Raw genomic sequence first — 19,136 nt, 5'->3', positions numbered from 1 at the left:
TATGTCATTATGTTGTACCACAGTAATGGAGATATTTTTATGATCAATGATGATATTGTTTCTTTATATATTGTAGTAAAAGTTAAGCTATTTTAGCTGTCAAGTGTAGTTGATTTTCTTTAAGGATCAACTTCACAAGTTAAAAATGAAATTCTATTTTCTTCATGAAAAACTGTTTAAAAAATTAGGGTTTTCTCGTTATATAAATGATTTGACATGTTTATGAAATGTAAATGGAAAAAGCCCTTCCTGAATGGCCGGAGGAGGTATGAGCTCAACCGCCGTCAGTGTACACACTCAGCTCATTGACGTTTTTCTGTTGTACCCTGGCTGTAACCAGACTTTACTATTATACATCCATAACTGTACCACAGTAAAGAGCCGGAGACCCAGGGTAGCTCCCTGTCGCATTATTATACCAACCCAGAACACAAGGCAGAGAGAGGGGGAAAGTCACACGGGTTACACACACGTTTTTACATGTTTGTTTTTTTTTTTTAAATTTACCTTTTGTATATATTCATGTTGTCAATAAAAAGACACGTGCTTGAGTACTTTTCCTTTTTTTCATTTATATACCGTATATATAATTTTTTGGTCTCATCAAATACAGGTTTTGACCAAAAAGGTCAATAATACAGCAACCGATTGTATGAAATTAAATTACAGATACAAAAAAACTAGGTCAACGCAAAGACTACATGGTTTCACTTTGTAATGGTGGTGTTTCCGACAGTCTGTGAAAGCAGCATTAGACCAACCGACCTGTTGCACAAGCAGAGAAACGCCTCCTCCTCCTCCTCCTCTTCTCTGTCGGTATATTTTAGCCCCAGCTCTGTCTCTGCTCCCCCTCACACTGCTTTACTAATCAGAGCATAAACATGGCTGCTAACCGGGTGATCGTTTATGGTGGAAGAGGAGCTCTGGGCTCAAAGTGTGTCCAACATTTCAAATCCAAAGGATGGGTGAGTGACAGCAGGTTGTGCTAACACACATGCTAACAAGCTAACTCGGGAGCTAACTTGTATGTTTTTGTTTTTATTATTAAACAGTGGGTCGCTTGCATCGACATGGCTGCAAACGAGGAGGCAAACGAAAACGTGATAGTGAAGATGAGTGAATCTTTCACCGAGCAGGCAGGACAGGTGAGCTGCAGAGGACTGTTAGCTTCATCAATAACACTTATTTCATGTTTCTGTGTCATTAATGACGAGCCGATGAGCTAAGAGGCAGCAGTGACGCTGCTACGACATGTTAGCTAAAGTCTGATTGTTGGTATAAATCCACTAGCTGTCAAATATGATTTGTTTGCAGTGTTTATAGAAAATGTGTATGCTAATGCTGCGTTCAAGTCGCATTGGAAAAGAATGAGAAAAAGTTGGCAAATGTAATAATTGTAATTTAAGTGTGATTTTCTCTGGTACTTTAATTTATTTTATGATGCAAATATTGAGGAAAATGCACGACCCTTGGTACAACATAAATTAGTTATCAGATCTTAAACACTCGCTGTTTGATGTTTGAAAGTTTAAGAGGAAGTGCCTGAGTTGAAATAAAGTAAATGTTTCATTCATGCTGGTTGGTTTGTGCAGTTTATCTGTGGCAAAATTTTCAATGAGAGCCATGTTGAAAGGAAAGTGATTTTTATGAAATTTAATGAGAATTAATTTCAGATTTGGTTCTGTTTTGTTCTGACAGAAGTGTTTGTCAAACGTTGGTCAGTGAACATGTCACTGAATGTGAAAATTCAACAATGGTTTCCTTTTTTTTTTTTTTAAGGTTAACCGCCGCCCATCAACTCAACCTATCGTCAACTTTTAATTCCCAAACATCAAAGAGTAAGATTTAAAAATCTACCAAATAGTTTATGGTGAAGGGAGGGTCATGCATTTTCTCCAAGTCACTCAGGGAGGCTCAAGGAAAATGTTTGTAGATTTAGAGAGGGTATAAAAAAAGTCGCACCTCAGCCACCCCACTCCTTATAAATAGAGAACAGTCCCTAAAAAAATTAAATTGTGTAAAACAATAGCTAATGTAGTTAATATATTCTTATTGCATACAGGAAAGCATATTAACACATTTTTATATTTTTATTCAGCCAATTTGCATAATTTGTTTGTGCAGTTCACATCCTATCAGGGGACATACTTGCATTTTTTGTTTGTTTAAAAAAAAAACACATTTTGAAAGAACTCAATGTATCCATCAATCATTTATCACCAGCTGTTAATGATTTCTCCATATTTCTTGTTTTTGTTTGTTGATGTGAATGCAGCGCAGAATGTGTGTATTAAACATTTCCAGCTGCTGTGTGGTTGACATTTAAATGGTATCCGCCCCCATGGCTGTATGGAAACGGTGTTGATGGTTATCGCTCATTTTGTGCAGGTGACTGCAGATGTGGCCCAGTTGCTAGGGGAACAGAAGGTGGATGCCATCTTGTGTGTGGCCGGAGGATGGGCGGGAGGAAGCTGCAGTTCCAAAGGTCAGAGTTCAACCTTTTGTTTGTTGTAACATTAATCATCAGCCATTTGTTTCTTACAGTCATTCATATTTAAAGATATATGTAATTTTAAACATTAAAATGTCTAAAAACGACCAGACCAATGTTTCATATTTTTTCAGTAATGAACTTTCATTGTCCCAAACATTTCCAACAATGTTCAAACTCAAAGAAATCTGTCAGTGGCGTCGTATCCCCTTTGCACGTGTCAGTTTTGTGATTTTGACCAATAGAAGCTGTCGTAAATTGATTTATTATCCAGTTTTAGCCACATTTTATGATACACTTTTAGATCTTGGTTGTTCATTGGTTTAGATTTATATTTTATAGGATAAAGAATTTTAGTTACTGGACATCTGGATCTTAAGCTTTCAGAGAAACAAGCTGAGCAAATGTTAGTGGCAGCTCTGTTACAGCTCCTGCTGTGCCAAACAGCATTGGGGAAACACTGATATTTATGTGAAACTAGTTTATTTGGTGTTTTTACTGGTTTAAACCACCTGGTCCTTTTGTTTTGGAGGGAAGAGACCTTTGCGTTAAATTCGGGTCTTAGTAAAAACCATCTGAACATCTGGATCTTCAGGTATTGGAGAAAAACCTTAAGCACACATTAGCAGGAGCTGCACCTCAGAGATGAGCTGATCAGGAGAAATGGTGATATTTAATGGAAAACGTTAGATGCGGTGAGAAACTTGCACGTTTTTTTTTTACAACATAAAATATGTCAGTAAATACGACACTCGTGACTTTTGAAGCTATTTTGTCTTTAGATTTGTGGTTGCAAACAAGTGGCTAAATGAGACTACAGATTGTCATCATCTCAAACACAACTTTACAGCCTCGTTGTCATGTGACCGTAGTGTTGTTCGTTTATAGCCTAATGTTAGCTTATTATTTCTAGTGATTGTATTTAGGTAGTTTTCATTTGTGAAGATTATCTCACTGAACAAAACGTGTAAAAAAATATATTAATGTTTGTTTGCCACAGAGTTTATTTTCTGTAATAATCCAAAATCTGGTGGGAAAAATCACATAGGCTTTTTGATGAGGGAACCAGGACGATGACTTTTGTCAGCTTACAGAAAAAAGTCATCCCTGAAGCACTCTACTGAACGTACAGACATGAGAGTGTTATCGATCTGAACATGTGACACTCTGTCAGAAAGCAAACAAGCATATTTCCCAAGACGCTGAACCAAAGAAGGTGATGCATCTGTAGAATAAGCATGTTGTCATTTTAGATCGCTCCAAATACTAATAAATTCCCGTCTCTCTTAGATTTATATAAAAACACAGATCTGATGTGGAAGCAGAGTGTGTGGACCTCCACTATCTCCAGCCACCTCGCTGCTCTGCACCTAAAACCAGGCGGACTATTGACTTTGGCCGGAGCCAAAGCAGCGCTGTCAGGCACTGGAGGTAAGGCACACATGTTTGTGTTTACCGTTCTCTTCACCTGGTTGGGCTGTGTGTCACGTCAGGGGTGCAGGCAGACTTTGATATATTGGAGACTATATTGGGCATGTGGCTCTGTTGTACAGCCTGCCAATTCAGATAATGTAGGTAATAGAAAGCACTGCAGGGCTCTGACCGGGGAATTGACGCACTGATCAGAGACATGGGGAGGGGGGATCTCACAATAGAGCGAGGAAAAGGTGTCGATAAAATGGATCCGAGAAACAAAACAAGAGGGAAAAAGATAGAATAGCTGATGAGCTCTGGGAGGCGGTGGTTTGTCCATCAGCCACCCCCTGCTCCGTTAGTGTCCTTGAGTAATTGACTCAACCCAGACCTGCTCACTCGTTTCACTCTATATACCAGCTGAATAATTAAAATGTAACAGGAGTGGGTCCATTAAAGCAGTTCAAGATTAAAGACGGCAATAAACGAAAGACAACAAATGAATAGAAAAGGACTGCTGTTAATTTCATTAGCAATTTTTTTCTATTTCCACCTGCGCAATATTAATCGACTCCGCCCTTTGCTCACTCCCCAAAGTGCTACCACCCTCATTCACACACTAGTTACTTCCAGTTTAAACCACTGCAATTCCCTTCTTTTTGGCAAACTTTAATTGGTCCAGAACACTGCCGCTCGTTTTCTTACCAGAACCCCTCTCCTGAACACATCACACCCATCCTCAGACAACTCCACTGGCTCCCGGTCCACCAGCGCATCTTCTACAAGATCCTCCTCTTGACTTTCTCAAAGCCCTTCACAACCTCGCTCCTCTGTACCTGACTGACCCCCTACAACCATACACTACCTCCCGATCACTGCGCTCCTCCTCTGCCAACCTCCTCTCCATCCTTCCTGCCCGTTTGTCCTCCATGGGAGCTAGAGCCTTCAGTTGCTCTGCTCCCCTCCTTTGAAACTCTCTCCCACCTGAGATCCACGCCATTCACATCCTCTTCATATTTAAATCCAGGCTCAAAACTCACCTCTTCCGCAATGCTCACTCACTCTAATTTGCACTTTTATATCTTTTATCTGTTAATTGCTGTAATTTATCTGTTAATTGCCTCATTTCACTTTTGTTCTTTCAAACTTTTTTGTTGTTTTTATATTGTGTTCCTGTAAGGTGTCCTTGAGTGCTCTTAAGGGCGGCCCACAAATAAAATGTGTTATTATTATTATTATTATTATTATTATTATTATTATTATTATTATTATTATTATTATTAAAGCTTTCCTAGAGCCACAGATGACTTTATACAACTGTTTGCAGGGGGAAGTCTCATCATAACAAGTAAACTGAATTTATTTAATTTAAACAATGGTGGTGACATTTAGTCGATGATGGACAGAAAAAAGTTCTACAGCTATCTTTAAAATAATTTTGTACTTAAAGTCCTTCTTCCAACAAACACATCAAACAGTAGTATTTCCAGCGTCTCCAGTAATAGATAATTTATGGCTTTTCTTTGTCATATTAAGCAAATTAAGATAAAGCAGGAGTTACACGTAAGCAAAGATAGAGAGCTGCATTTCTGTGAATCTATGGAAAGGCATTTATAAGGCATGTTATGTAGATTTGTGTATTAAAAACGCTGATTTGTTGATCTAACTTCTGTGAGGAGTTGGGGTTAAAGAAAAAAATGATAAAGTATCGCAATATTTTTGTGTGGCAGTATTGTATTTTATGGTATTGTATAATATTACCCCAAAAAAAGTAATTTTTGGTAGCGTATTAATATAATATTGTATCGTGACTTAAGTTTTGCAATAATATCGTATCATGGGGCCTCTGGCCTCTAAGTAAGGAGGCAGGGTTGAAGCACACATTAATGATGAGACAAACCCAAAATCTGTTGAAGTGAAAAAGAAAACAGTTGAACAAACATGTCCGACCAGTTCCTCAAGTCAAGTCAGTGTTTTCATACAGCTCATTGTCACAATCACAAATTCGCCTCATTGTAAATGCATGAATGAGCGTGCACTAAAAGCCTTATCTTTGCATTTTTGGATGGTGTGGCACAGAATTTAGATCTACCCAGAGTTTGCCATTGTTAACATGTCACCAGCTGGCCTCTGTGGCGTCCAGAGAGGCTTTGGTAATGTGCCATGTGATGTCCAGTCTCCCTCTCTATCTGAGCTAACAGCGTGATGGGCTGAGATCCAACACTCCAGCAATACAAAGCCCTGGCTCAGCAGTCTGCACAAAGCTCACAGGCTCATTGGCTGCTGGCTTATGAGGTGAATGACTCAGCAGTTGTGGCTCCACACATTTTATCCACGTGGACAGAGTGTGTTAGCTGCACTGATGCAGGTCTAAGGTGCCTAAAATCTATTGTTCTCTTCTGGCTGAGCTTGTATTCATGTTGGAACTCTGCAGAGCTGACTTCTCTAAGGATTATATTTTAAACAGCAACTGTGAAAGTTTTCTTATTTTCCCCAAACCCTTATCTGTGTGGTCTAATTAAATGTGAGTCAATATCAAAAGCCGCATGTTAAGAAATATAACAAACACCGCTGAGAGGTACTTCATCCTTTCTACTGCGAGCTTTGATCAAACAAAGTTGGTAAAAAGTTAATGAGTGTCGAGGAAATCCAGTTCATCTGTGTCGCGGAAACAAGAAAAGTAGATCAGAAGAACAAATTGACTTTGAAGGTTTTTGTAAATTAAAGTTTTATGAATGAACAACCAGTTAAACATGGGAAACGTTATTAGGAGATGCAGGAGATATCAGCAACCAAATTATCTTACATTCTCACCTCTTATACTTGCCTACACAAGTATAAGAGGTGAGAATGTAAGATAATTTGGGGGATTGAGTAAATGTTCTGCCCAGTAAACAAAACCATGTTTCCTGCTCTGAATCGATCACCAATTACAATTTGAGATTCCAAACCAAACTTTAAAGGTAACAGACCAACAAAAAACAGGTTGTGAAACGTCGTGAAGGGCTTTTTAATAATCCTAACCTTTGATTTAGGATTTAAAACTCAGGGTTGAGCCCCAGACATGAGGGTTTTTTCTGTGCACTCCATGTGACTTTTTAATCTCCAATCTGTTTATTGGCTCTACAGAAGATAACTTTTAGTGTTTTGAAGCACAGAAAACAATGTTACTCGTTCTGTTCAAGCAGCTTGATGCCTCCTAACTTTAATTCAGAAGTCAAATCGAGTTTTATGCTGTGTGATGTCAGAAGGTCACCATTTCCGAGTAGGGAAGTCATTCTTCCAACTCTGTTGTGTTCATGTGTTTTGAGGTCATAAAATGGGAACATGGAAGCAACTGAGAAGATGTGTTGCATTTTGTTTTGCTAAGAGCATTTAAACAAGAGGTTGATAGCTGTTTCCAGTTTATTTATATTTTACTGAATAATTTCATATTTTATATGACATGATATGATATTTTTATATTTAATCTAGGTCATTCTACATGGACAGCAGTTAACATTAGTAACATATTAGACATTAAGCCAATAGCTAAGCCTGACTTGTTATCAGGCTTTATGCAATACAAACAACATCAACAAAAAAACATAACCCTCCATTTTCTTTCCTGCAGGAGATGTTCTGACTGATAATGATATTACTCTGTAATACTGTAATTATTTACTTTAGTTTTTAGCTAGTTATTAAAAATATATAAGTGTTTAAAAATAGCGTAGGGCATCCCAATCCTTAATTGCACAGCTGTAAGTCTTTTTAAATAATCACCCAGCTATATTAAGCCTAGCCTTATAGTTTTCATGCTCATAAAAGGTAATGTGAGCCAAAAAAATATAAGTGTTAAATATTCTCAAGTGTCTCTCAGTTTTATTGAGTTGTCTCTAATTCTCGGTCTGAATTGTTTCAGGATCAGAGTAAACTGCTGTTGAATAATTTTGTTTGTTGAATGTGGGGAGTTGCATCTACACTCAGACTGTAGCCTGCATTATTTCAGTTAATGAAAGCAAATCAAACCCATGCTTATCTCACTGTCTTTAGGCTGTTGCATGACCGGCATCCTTATTACCTCGTGCCCCTTTTGATTTTTCTTGTGGTAAAAAACAAAAGCTTGTAATAAAAGCCCTGTCACCACCCCTCGTTCTTATTGGCCAGGTCTTTGTAAGCCTGTCATGAGATTGGTTTAGTGGGGTGGGCAGATGCTTAGCATTCTTCAGAAAGCTTGTTAGATGTTGCGGGGGGGAGGCTCTTACTGTTTCCAGATGCTGAAGCTATAAAACATCTTAACTTAATCCAAGGCTGAGTTTATGTAGAAACATGGATCCAAAAAGCAAACCAGAGAGACAAGGAATTAGAGATGCTTTAATATGTAGTCAGTTAATTTAATGTGATTTATTTCCGCACCCTTCCTATCAGATACAACACAAACATACCTGGTTTGCTTTAAAAGTCTCAAGATGTTCCCTCCATAGATTCTCCAGTTTCTTTCCACTTGACCTCTCTCCACTAAATCAATGTCGTCCACGGCCGGGCGTAGTGTGTGCTGCATCCAATGTGCTCTGTGTTGCCTCTGCAAACTAAATTTTCCTCCAGGATGCTAAAAGAAATATTCTGTGTGTACCCTCCAGGCATGGTGGGCTATGGCATGGCCAAAGCTGCTGTCCATCAGCTGTGTCAGAGTCTGGCAGCGAAAAACAGCGGGATGCCATCAGGAGCTGCTGCTGTGGCCATACTACCGTAAGTACTGCAGGGAAACGCACTTGGTCATGATAAACATTTAGTCTTGAGGGAATGTTTTAAAACCGTCCATCAGTAGGCCTAAAAGGTAGCTCTTAAAACATTTGGGGCTCGTTTTTTTTAATTTTTTTATTCACATTAGTCACAGTCGATAGTTCAGAAATGTGTCTTAACATCTCATCTTATACATCCTAAAAAGATGTACAAGGATATGATTTTCATGACATACATGGGTGAAGAAGGGGTTTGACAGTCACCAGGTGTTCACAGGGATTGTTTAATTATTTATTTTGTAGTATTATTTCCTTTTTCTAGCCCTCCTTTTTATTTAAATAACAAATTAGATATGTTAACATATAGTGATATAAAGTTTATATATATAGTACAGTAGATATACAGTAAATTAAGAAAATTCAATCTAAATAAAAATGGAAGCGGGGTAATTATTTTTCAAAAAGTGATGGAAAAGGGGTGGGATTTAATTCGTTTGCACTTCTTCCAACTCCTTCCTTGATATGTCTGTATGTTTGTGTATGTTTATATGTTTATTCCTTCATTTCCTTTTTTGACGTGTTCGAAATACACTTCAGTTCAATTCAAACCGCGTCTTTGTATCGGACACAACAAAATCTGAAAGGACACAGTAAACTCACTATCAACACTCACAGAGGATGCACCCTCTTATTTTCCCTTCATTTGTCAACAGCAGATTTGTGTTAAAATCATAGGAAAATTGGCGTCATGTGAATGAAACTCTCTAAGAGTGAAACTTTTGTCGTGGGTTTATTTACTGTTGATGTGTTTGTTCCTCTGCTCTGCACAGATCTGACACCTGCCTGTCTATCCTCATAAAATGTACCCACATTCACAAATATGTAGATTATTGCGACAGACATTCCTGTTTTCTTATGACATAACATCCTCTGTGACAGCTGATGCTGTGTTTACTCATGTCAGTGACGATTCAATGATGCTTCACTGTCCAGGGGACGCGCTGTGTTGAATAAATATTTGTACTGGCAGCTGCCATTTGGGATCCTGTCATGAGCCTTTACACTGCATGTTCAAGGCGGGAATATCACGCTGTTATGCCACCTGGACATATAATGTCCGATTGCAGAGTGGGGAGGAAGCGTTAACGAGTGTTGCCAGTATTTTTAGCTCTGCTACTCCCCATAGCATTGCCATCGGGGCTACTGGGGCTCAGGGCTCCACTGCTGGACTAACGTTAGCATTAGCTGCTTTGCTAAATCAGCCAAAGATGCTGCACTGCTTCATATTTCTGAAATTCTACCCTTTGACACAAATAGCTTTTAGCTGCACCATTGTGGCTTTTAGAAAAGTGAGCCCACATTCTCGACGGCTTGATCTTGCCTGTCACCCCCTGATGCCGGCAGCTTCGTCATCATGAGGGAAAGTATGCCAGCTGTGTTAGAATCAGGTTAGAATGAATTAACGTTGCACAATTTATGTCATTAAATACCGATAGCAGCACCATTTGTCTTGGAGCTTATCGGTACTTAAGTACCTACCCAATCACATACCAGTACCAATTAATACCAGTTCTCGATACCCATCCCTATTCAAAAATTAATTCAAATATTTGGTGTTTTCTATACTCAACTCAAGATGTGACACTTAACACTGTAATGTTTTATACATAGACTGTATGTACATGGTTTTGTGAATTAAGTTTTTAAATTTACGATTTGATTTGTTCAGCTTTTAGGTTTATAACCATTTAACATCAAACGTGAGTTTAATGCATCACTTTGCCAAAAAAAACCTTTATTTTATTGGGGACCTGCTCAAATTTCCACCTGTGGGTTTTTACAACATTGAAAACAAAATCACAGCTGCAGCAGATTTCACCCACTTGCTGATGATGCATATGTGAGTATTGATTCCACAGCGAACTTTTTATTGGAGTCTCTACAGGGAAATAAGCAGAAACTGCAAACAAGTCTCACTTATTTTGCCTAAAGCTGTTAAATGTGATACTTGACTCCCCTATTATGAGGAATAACCACTTTTATCTTCTAAATCTAATTTGTCTCAAAGGGATGTTTTAGATTTGAATTCCGCTGCATTTGTGGAAAATAAAAATAAAATGAGAGGGAATTTTGCAGATTTTGATAATCAGCAACTTGTTTCATTTAATTTTTATTCAATGTTGTAAAAATTGTTGTATTTGATAGTATTTTGATGACAGTAAACTGAATACATTTTGGTTTTGGACTGTTAAACAGATAAAGAAAAGAAATTTGAAGATTTCACCTTGGGCTATGGGAAACATTTTTCACAGTTTTCTGACATCTCATCAACAAAACAATAGGCAGTTGCAGCAGTAATATTTATTGCCCTTGCAGTCAAAAGTTTTAGGCCTTGGGCAGACACTAAAATGAGGAATAAGTGAACAGAAGATAAAGTTTAATGCTTCACCGGACAACCTTGTACTGTATGTTGTCAGTTACAGCAGTAAAAGGAAACTGTTAGATTTCCTGGAACTTGAATAGCCTCAGACGTTGAAACATGGTTCTTGTAAACTGCACATTTATGTTTACTGAGCTGGAGGGTCTGTAATGCTTTATGACAGAGACGAGAGATTTCTGTGTTTCTTTTTCCCCTGGATGGAGCACTCACTCACTGCTCTTTATATTTTATTGTTGTTTTTTTCCTTCTAAAATTTATTAGGTATTGTTTCCGGAAAAGAGTTCATATCCAGTGGCAGATTTCATGAACAAAATCAAGCCTTAGTTAGTGGGAGGCATATATATAATGTTACAAACTTGGGTGTTTGTATTACCCTTTGAAACCTGAGCAAAGTGGCTTGATTTCTCACAAAAACACGTAAAAAAAAAAGGCATTTTGTAACTTAACACTTTAGAATTCCTTTTAAATAATGTGGAAAAATTTGTTGGACCAATTTTATTTTTACTAGTACTACTACAACTTAAAAATGTGTTTTCATAATTATGGTAACAGCACATAATTTTAATTCCTTTTATATAATGTGAAAATATTTTTTATGAGGAATGAAGTTAAATATGTGTGTTCATAAATATGATAATTTAATATTGAATTACCATAATTATAACTAGAAGTTTTTAAGCTCATAACTCTTACAAGTTTTTTTGTTCAAACTACGTTTTCTATATTATCTAAAATAAAATTAACATGTCATTTAATTACCATATTTATGAACATTTTAAGTTAATTAATCATTAAAAATAATGTTGTTCCAACATTTTTTTCTTGTTATTTAAAATTTTTATTAATAAGACATTTTCCAAAAATAAGCAAGATTAAAAAATATATAAAAAATTAAAATATATGTAGAAAATTACCTGAAACTAACAAAAAATAGAAAAATAAAAGAACAAAAACAGGAAATGAAAAGCGATGAAAGAAAGTTGGTCAGGCTGGTGGGTGCTGTTTGGTACTCCTGTTTAACTGTTTCTTACATGTTGGGGTCACAAACGTCGTAATTTTACAGCTAAGCCATACACTACAATATGTGTCTGAAAACATTTCAGGAGACAAAGAGGCGCTGCAGTAACAGAATCTTGATTCAGATTGGATCAGCGCTGCCGACTTTAATGGATTGACTGCAGTCCACAAGCAGAGATTGACATGATTGACAGCTGCGTTAGAGAGTCCTCGGCTCTGATTGGTTATTTTGTTGCACATGCAGTAAGGCCATTAGAGGCACTACATGGCAGTCGAGAAGGCAGACGAACATGAGTTGTTTTTTTGACAACTTATCTGCCTCATTTAGTGTTGTGTCAGTGTAGAGACATTTTCAGAAAATATGAAGTCTTTCTTTCTTTTTTAAATGAAAGGTAACAGCTATAGCTGCAAACATGCTCATGTAGAAACACAAAATAAAAAACCTGAAAATGAGCAATATAGTGCCCCTTTAACTACACCAACACTGCAATCAAGCAGTAACAGCAGTGGACATGAAAGCTTTTGTGCTTTAAAATTAGCCATGCTTCACATTTCTTTATGTTTGGTGGGTTAGGTGAGGATAAGCTGCAGGAATAAAAGATGGATAAACCTGATCTCTGGTTGTACACATGATCTGTTTTAGATGAATGACACACACAGTGGGTTTTGCATCATCGCCTGCTCTGTGCACTTACTGAATTTAAAACCAGTGGGTTTTTTGCATCGTCATCGTGAGAAGCTGAAATGGGTTTTCGGGGGGTATCCTGCTCCTGCTCTCTCTTTCTCTATCTCTCTCTCTCGGGTTATATTTTTCACTAAAATGAGGCTGGAGAGAGTCTGCCTCTACGGCGTGCTGTCACATCTGTTCAGCATTAGCCCAATGACTTGCATTTCTGTTACAGGCTGCTTCCCCCAACCCCCTTCTCCAGCCGTACCATCATATACCAACACTGCACTGTATAGCATTTTGTGTAGAGTGTATTTCTGTAAAGGCCAGAGTAGAGAGTGTTTTTGCACAATGTATGTATACAGGTTAAAACACTGTGACTGTTGGTTGTAAAATACTACAGTAGGTCAGGATGTTTTGTTGTTTTTAAGCTCTTACACAGACAAACTGCATGTTAATATTAGAGTAGTTGCACTAAAGGTGACAAAAGCGTGCTGTGTTGAATTGCTAAGTAATATTTGAAGTCATGAATATGATAATAAAACAGGAACATGATGCAGATGACTTTTTTTTTTTCTTTATGAGCCCTGTGCTCTCTGTTTGTGGTCTGTGTGTGTGGAGCTGCTGCAGTCTGCCTCTCTCCTTTCTCTCTCTGCTGTTCACCTCCTGATTTTCATCTGGCTTAATTTGACAGGGTTACCTTGGATACGCCGATGAACAGGAAGTTCATGCCTGATGCAGATTTCAGCTCCTGGACACCACTGGAGTACATCGCAGAGTGAGTGCAAATAATGATTCATAGTCTTATTTAGAGGCTGAAGAGAGCGGACTAACATGCTAATATCTGTATTTATCAATATAACTTTAACAATATGTTTTATTTTTCTGCTCTTGAGTCATTTTTTAAATGTTAACATTCTGAAATGCTGCATTAAATGTTTTTATTAGCCGTTAGGGCATGAGGTCTAATGCTTTAGGGGCATCTGTTGGCAAAAATGGAACATTATTCGTTACTTTTCGTAACCTGAGTCTGAGTCCGCAGCTGCCTAAACCCAAGAGAAGTGTAAAAATGAGGAGCGCTCACTCCGCAGCTACATCCAAAACATCCCCGATAGTATAATGCACACTGACTGACCAAAAAAAAACAGCTGCTCGACTCAAAGGAATCTCAGTTGGCTGAGGGGTCTTTGAGTGATGATTCGAATCTTCGAATTACAGGGGGAAGCCCCTTTCATTTTCCAAAATCCCTTAACAAGATAACACATATCTTTGTGTTTTATCTATGGTGGGTGTATGGAAATTAACAGCACATAGCTTGAAAACGCAATAAATCACCATTTATGTTTTCTTGACTTGAATATAACAACACAGTCATAAAATAACATTATATGATAAAATATACATTAGGTCCAAACAATAATCTAAATGTTCCAGCATTTTTGTGGCGGCGTACTGACTCGTTTTTTCCCATAAACAGCAAACTAAGATCAACTGTGTTTTTCCCAGTTGATTCTCATACCATAATAGTATGATTCTTTCATTGTCTATGCACAGGCGTTTTACATGTCTCTGATCACAACCGGCCCGACTGGCTCTGAAACACGTCTCCATGCGTCTGTGTTACATGATGTCCTGTTAAGACTGCTGCGTTCAGATAAAATGAATTTCTCTGATTGTTGAGTTTCCAAAAAGCTCTTTGATTCTGAGGAGCTGACACACTAAACATCACATTTACCTTTTTGATGCTTTGGATCAGAGAAACGTTTTCAGCTATCAGACTACATTAAAGTTACTAGAAATACCTGATCATCAGTTGAACACGAATGGGCTGCAGGTGAGAAAAGATTTATTTTAAACAGTTATCTTAATTTTCTTAGGCAGGTTTTTCCTTTTAAAATCACATATATTGCTTACATTACATGAATTTATAGTAATCAACTACCATGGATCTTCTGTGTAATTTAAACAGGCTTTTGGAATTCGGTCATAAAATAATGACAAATTTATTATCAAAAAAAGGAATCAAAATGTGACATTTCACCGTGAGATAGCAAAATAGATCTACGCTGGTCCCACAGCTCAGTGTGATTAATGAAACAGTTGTGTATGTTTGTTTTTCTTGCTTGCTCATACATTTTTCTGTCTGTGTAGTGTATTATGTATGGCATTTAATCTCTTATTTATGTAATCTACATAGATTACACCAGAGATTTAATCAAATTCCACATTATAAATAATTTACTTAGTGCAACATGTCCAACTGAAGTGGTTTGAGATGTTAATGAGCTACTTTTATTAACCGAGGTATAACTGGTATGTACCTTTATTTCTAAAGATGGATTTGTTATTGTCAGATGTAATGTAAACTACAGATTGATGTTTTTGTATTCATCCATTTTTCACTATTTCTAGAAGTTCAGTTTCATTTGAAGAACAGAATTTCAAAGTTTCCCTAATTTTATAAATGCTTTAAGATGCCTGAAAGAGTCCTCCAATACCTGGACTTTATTACTTAATTTTAATTAAGTTTTGATGTATTCAAGTAATTAGTTCATTGGAAACAAAGTGTCTTGGGAGTCCTAAGAGTCCTTGTGTTTTTGCTGCGTGTAGGCCAGAGGAGATTACATGGGATTTGATCCAGTTTGATAATCCCCAAGGAAACATATGAGGGTCTGAGGACAGAAATAGAAGCAGTCTGGATGGCAGGAAATGAAGTTAGGTGGCACTCTGTGCTTTATTGTCCCTTTTCCTGTTCTCTGACAAGCTTCATTCATAAAACCTGGACATAACTGTAAAGTGAAGATGTTATTTATAGTGCACATAATTACTTTGGAGTCACAGGTTGTCAAATTTATTATTCTACATTTTAAAAAATTAGGAGAACTCACTCAAGCTGTAGATGCATAATTTCTCAGTTGAAGTTACTGCCTGCCCACCAAAAAATATGCTATAATTTGAAAATATTTAATGTTGGTGCCAATGCGATATGCAGCTTTTGGTACTTTACCTCGGGTTGTTTACAAACCCTTTTTTCCCCCCAAAGTAAATGTCAAATAATGACTAAAATGTGCAGCTCCACTGTAACTTAGCCTACATAGATAAAATACAGTCCAGGGGCACCTAGTAGCTAATCTTGTAGAGTGTGTACTAAGTGTGTACTAAGGTTGTATCCTTACCGCAACAACACAAGTTTTATTCCAACCTGGGAGCCAAAGTTAATCTCATCCCCTCTCTCCCCCTTTCCCCTCACTCTTACCCTCTACTTTCAAACACAGGAAGGAAAAATAAATAAATACATAAAATAAAATACAGTCTAAAATTCCCCAAACTCTGATTAAAATTGGCAATCGCTTAAATGTTTTAAATGATAGATAAACAAAAATGACCAAGCATTCATTGCCAACTTCTGGTACTTAGGAGGTTTTGATACAGTTTTCAGTCATCACTGAATAGCATGAAAGTCGATACACAGTTCCAGTGCTAAACTAAGTAAATGATGTGCCATGGCAACCGAAAATACATGTTTCTGATTGGCTGACAGGTTTTGTTCATGTTGACTGTATACCTTTAAATGTAACAGTTGCGACTAAAAATGACAACAAAAATAATAACTTTGCTGGTTTCACTGAGATGAACTCATTAGGAGAAACTCAACTAGGACCAAATATAATTGTTTTAGGGTTAATTTTAAGGGCAGTTGCCCTTTATTGGTTCGTCACTGGGTGGATTTAGAGGGCGAATATGAATATTGTGGTTATATGGCATACGTTAAAAACACCAGGCCACCAGGACAACCCCAAAATGACAATAATACTGAATATATATACTGTACCATGATAGTACACGTAGTTGTAGATGATATGTTGCTGCACAGATTAATGTAAAAATTCACTGTGATGGTCTTGAATAGACATAAAGAGGATATTAGGTGTTTATTTAAGCATGTGTATTAACAAATTTAATTTGTTATTTGTTTGTAATTTGTTTATCTGCTTTTCAAATAATGTTTCCACTTCAATGTTTTACTGCAGAATGTTTTTCGACTGGGCTTCAGGAGCGAACCGGCCTGCTTCAGGAAGCCTGATGCAAGTGCAGACCTCCGGAGGCGAAACCCAGGCTGTGGCGGCGCAGTAGAGGACAGAGTGGAGCTGTGGAGACAGTGATGGGGGGTTGGGAGGCAGAGAGAAAGAGAGATGGGGAGATGGAGAAGCCCAGAGATGGTAGAGAGGAGGAGGAGGATATGAGGAAGGAGAGTTAGAGATAGGAGATAGGAGGAGTGATGAAGAGAGTTGGAGGGTGTAGAGGTGAAGAGAGATGGTGACAGAGAGAAACTGGATAAAATAAGGAGGTGGAGAGGAGAAGGCTAGATGGGTTTGTTTTGGAGGGGTGAGGAGGACGAGGGAGGAGGGGCTGTCGTTGCAAATGCAGCATCAGAGCGCCATCTAGCTGTGAAACCCCTAAAATGATCCCACAGCAACAGTCAGACTGCGTTGTACATCCAGTTATGATGAGGACACACTCTCCACTCTTGCACAACAATTTTAAAGACGTATTCAAAGATCAGTTAAGCGTGTTAAATGGGAAATATTTCAAATTGATAAGTGTTTGTAGCTCTTTTTTGGTCAGGACTGAGGAAGCAGTCACTGATTAAGATGCATACATAATTAGTTACACCACACTTTTATAATTACTGTGTCACAGTAGTGTTGACACAGTAATTATAATGGTGACAAAATAATGAGTATTTCCTCCTTTTTCCAAAATGCATATTACCAACCTCCTACAGATAGCTACATTTTCTTCAACACATGACAGTGTTATACGTGAAATCTGTAGACCTTTTAGTCTGTGCTGTTTGTCATCCCTGAAGGTCTTCTGCTTGTAGAAACCTCAAACCCAGAAGAAAGCCGCTGTCTTCTTCCCTCAAACGGACAATACGGTGTGAAGTGGAGTGGCCTTATTTTATGTTCGCTATCAAGTCAAAGTGTCCTTGGTGTCCGCCGTGTGAAAAAGGTGCCCTGCTCCTTTTGTGGGTTTTCTAAGTCGTGTGTTGTAACTGTCAAATTCAAAATAAAATGAGCCAAAAAACAGGATTTATTTGAGGTTCAAAGTTCATCCTTGACCTTTGGAACAGAGAAGAGTCTCAGCTCAAGGTTGTTTTCAGTGGCCGTCCCGGAGCTTTCAATTATAACAAACATTCAGAATCACAGTTTTGTATATGTATAATGTATTACATTCACTGCTCGCCATTTTATGAGTGTCAGATTTCTGAGTTTGAAATATATGTGTAATATAGTGACTTAAAAACTAGCAAAACGCTGCAAATGATCTCACATTTAATATCATATTTGTGCATCACAACACCTGCCAGTGGTGACACAAAAATGTTGATAATTACAGTAATAATTCAAAATCTCAATTTACTTCTTACCATGAATTATTGAATGTCTGTCTATAGAGGCAGTGAGTGATTCGTACACAGCTGGTCTTTTTCAGTGTCATTTTCTTAGAATTGTAAATGTTAAAATGGCTTTTTTGTTGTTTTTCTTAAAACCTGAAATGGCTTTTCTTTATGTTGCCTCAAAAAAATGTTCAAAAATTATTATTGACCTTGTTAACAGCCACTGACAACAAAAAAAACCCATTAAGGTTCAGTTAGAAACTCTTGACCTATTTTTGTAAAACCAATTCTGTATAACATCCATTCATTCAAACATTGTCTTGTAAGTGTTTATCCTTTTACAGTGTTGCAGGTTGCCAGGCTGACACAGAGACAGGCAGCAACTCATGCGCACATTTCCACCTTCAATTTTAGACTCAGTTCTGCAGAACTGTCACATCATTTTTAGGGTAATTGTTAAAAAACTTGCCAAATCAAATGTGCTATTATGATTCTTAAACACTTCACATCCTAGGATTTTAAGAATTAACGAGATCTGCAAGTCTATAAAAGTTTCTAAAACATTCTTTTAAAATATTCGTCTTTAAATGTCATTAAATAGTCTTAATGAATTTGTAAGGCTTTATTTGTCAATAACACATTGACAAATATTTTAAAGCTATCACTAACCCTAACTTATTCTTAATAATCACATTTCTAAATAATGTATACTGTTTACCTTTACACTTATCAGCAACACCTGAACGTGAGAAGAAAATCTGTCCTTAATTCAGACTTAAATTCAGTGAAAAGCAATAAATTTAAATGTCTGATAGACACCCTGATGAAGCTGGAGATTTTCCACACGCTCGTTTACTTTATCTTTAACAAGGAAGTCCCATTGAGATGAGAAAAATCTCCTTTACAAGAGATATGTGGCCAAGGTAGCAGTCATTCGAAATCACAACATATTAAAATATGACATATATAACATGATCTACAAA

At 37.4% G+C, this 19,136-nt stretch overlaps 1 protein-coding gene across 1 annotated transcript; it reads left to right on the top strand.

Annotated features, from left to right (window-relative positions):
• Window positions 1-803: 803 nt before the first annotated feature.
• On the top strand, window positions 804-17,845 carry qdpra (quinoid dihydropteridine reductase a). The gene is made up of 7 exons (XM_042493556.2): window positions 804-965; window positions 1,053-1,145; window positions 2,389-2,485; window positions 3,782-3,922; window positions 8,527-8,635; window positions 13,447-13,530; window positions 16,784-17,845. Exons 1-7 carry the CDS (start codon window positions 882-884, stop codon window positions 16,884-16,886), a joined length of 711 nt encoding a protein of 236 aa, XP_042349490.1. The 5' UTR covers window positions 804-881; the 3' UTR covers window positions 16,887-17,845.
• Window positions 17,846-19,136: the final 1,291 nt, after the last annotated feature.

This window comes from Plectropomus leopardus, chromosome 8 (assembly GCF_026936395.1).
Source record: "Plectropomus leopardus strain MGB_pleo_1.0 chromosome 8, ASM2693639v1, whole genome shotgun sequence".
In the NCBI taxonomy this organism is placed as follows: Eukaryota; Metazoa; Chordata; class Actinopteri; order Perciformes; family Serranidae; genus Plectropomus; species Plectropomus leopardus.
Note: the sequence above shows the minus strand (reverse complement) of the source record. Positions and strands in the feature narration are given on the sequence as shown.

What these genes read in the sequence shown, in the direction of transcription:
- qdpra (XM_042493556.2), top strand. Translation starts at nt 882, where the DNA reads ATGGCTGCTAACCGGGTGATCGTTTATGGTGGAAGAGGAGCTCTGGGC. An exon ending in AGGAAGCTGCAGTTCCAAAG is followed by an intron (nt 2,486 to 3,781) that starts GTCAGAGTTCAA and finishes CGTCTCTCTTAG; the next exon opens with ATTTATATAAAAACACAGAT. An exon ending in AGCGCTGTCAGGCACTGGAG is followed by an intron (nt 3,923 to 8,526) that starts GTAAGGCACACA and finishes TGTACCCTCCAG; the next exon opens with GCATGGTGGGCTATGGCATG.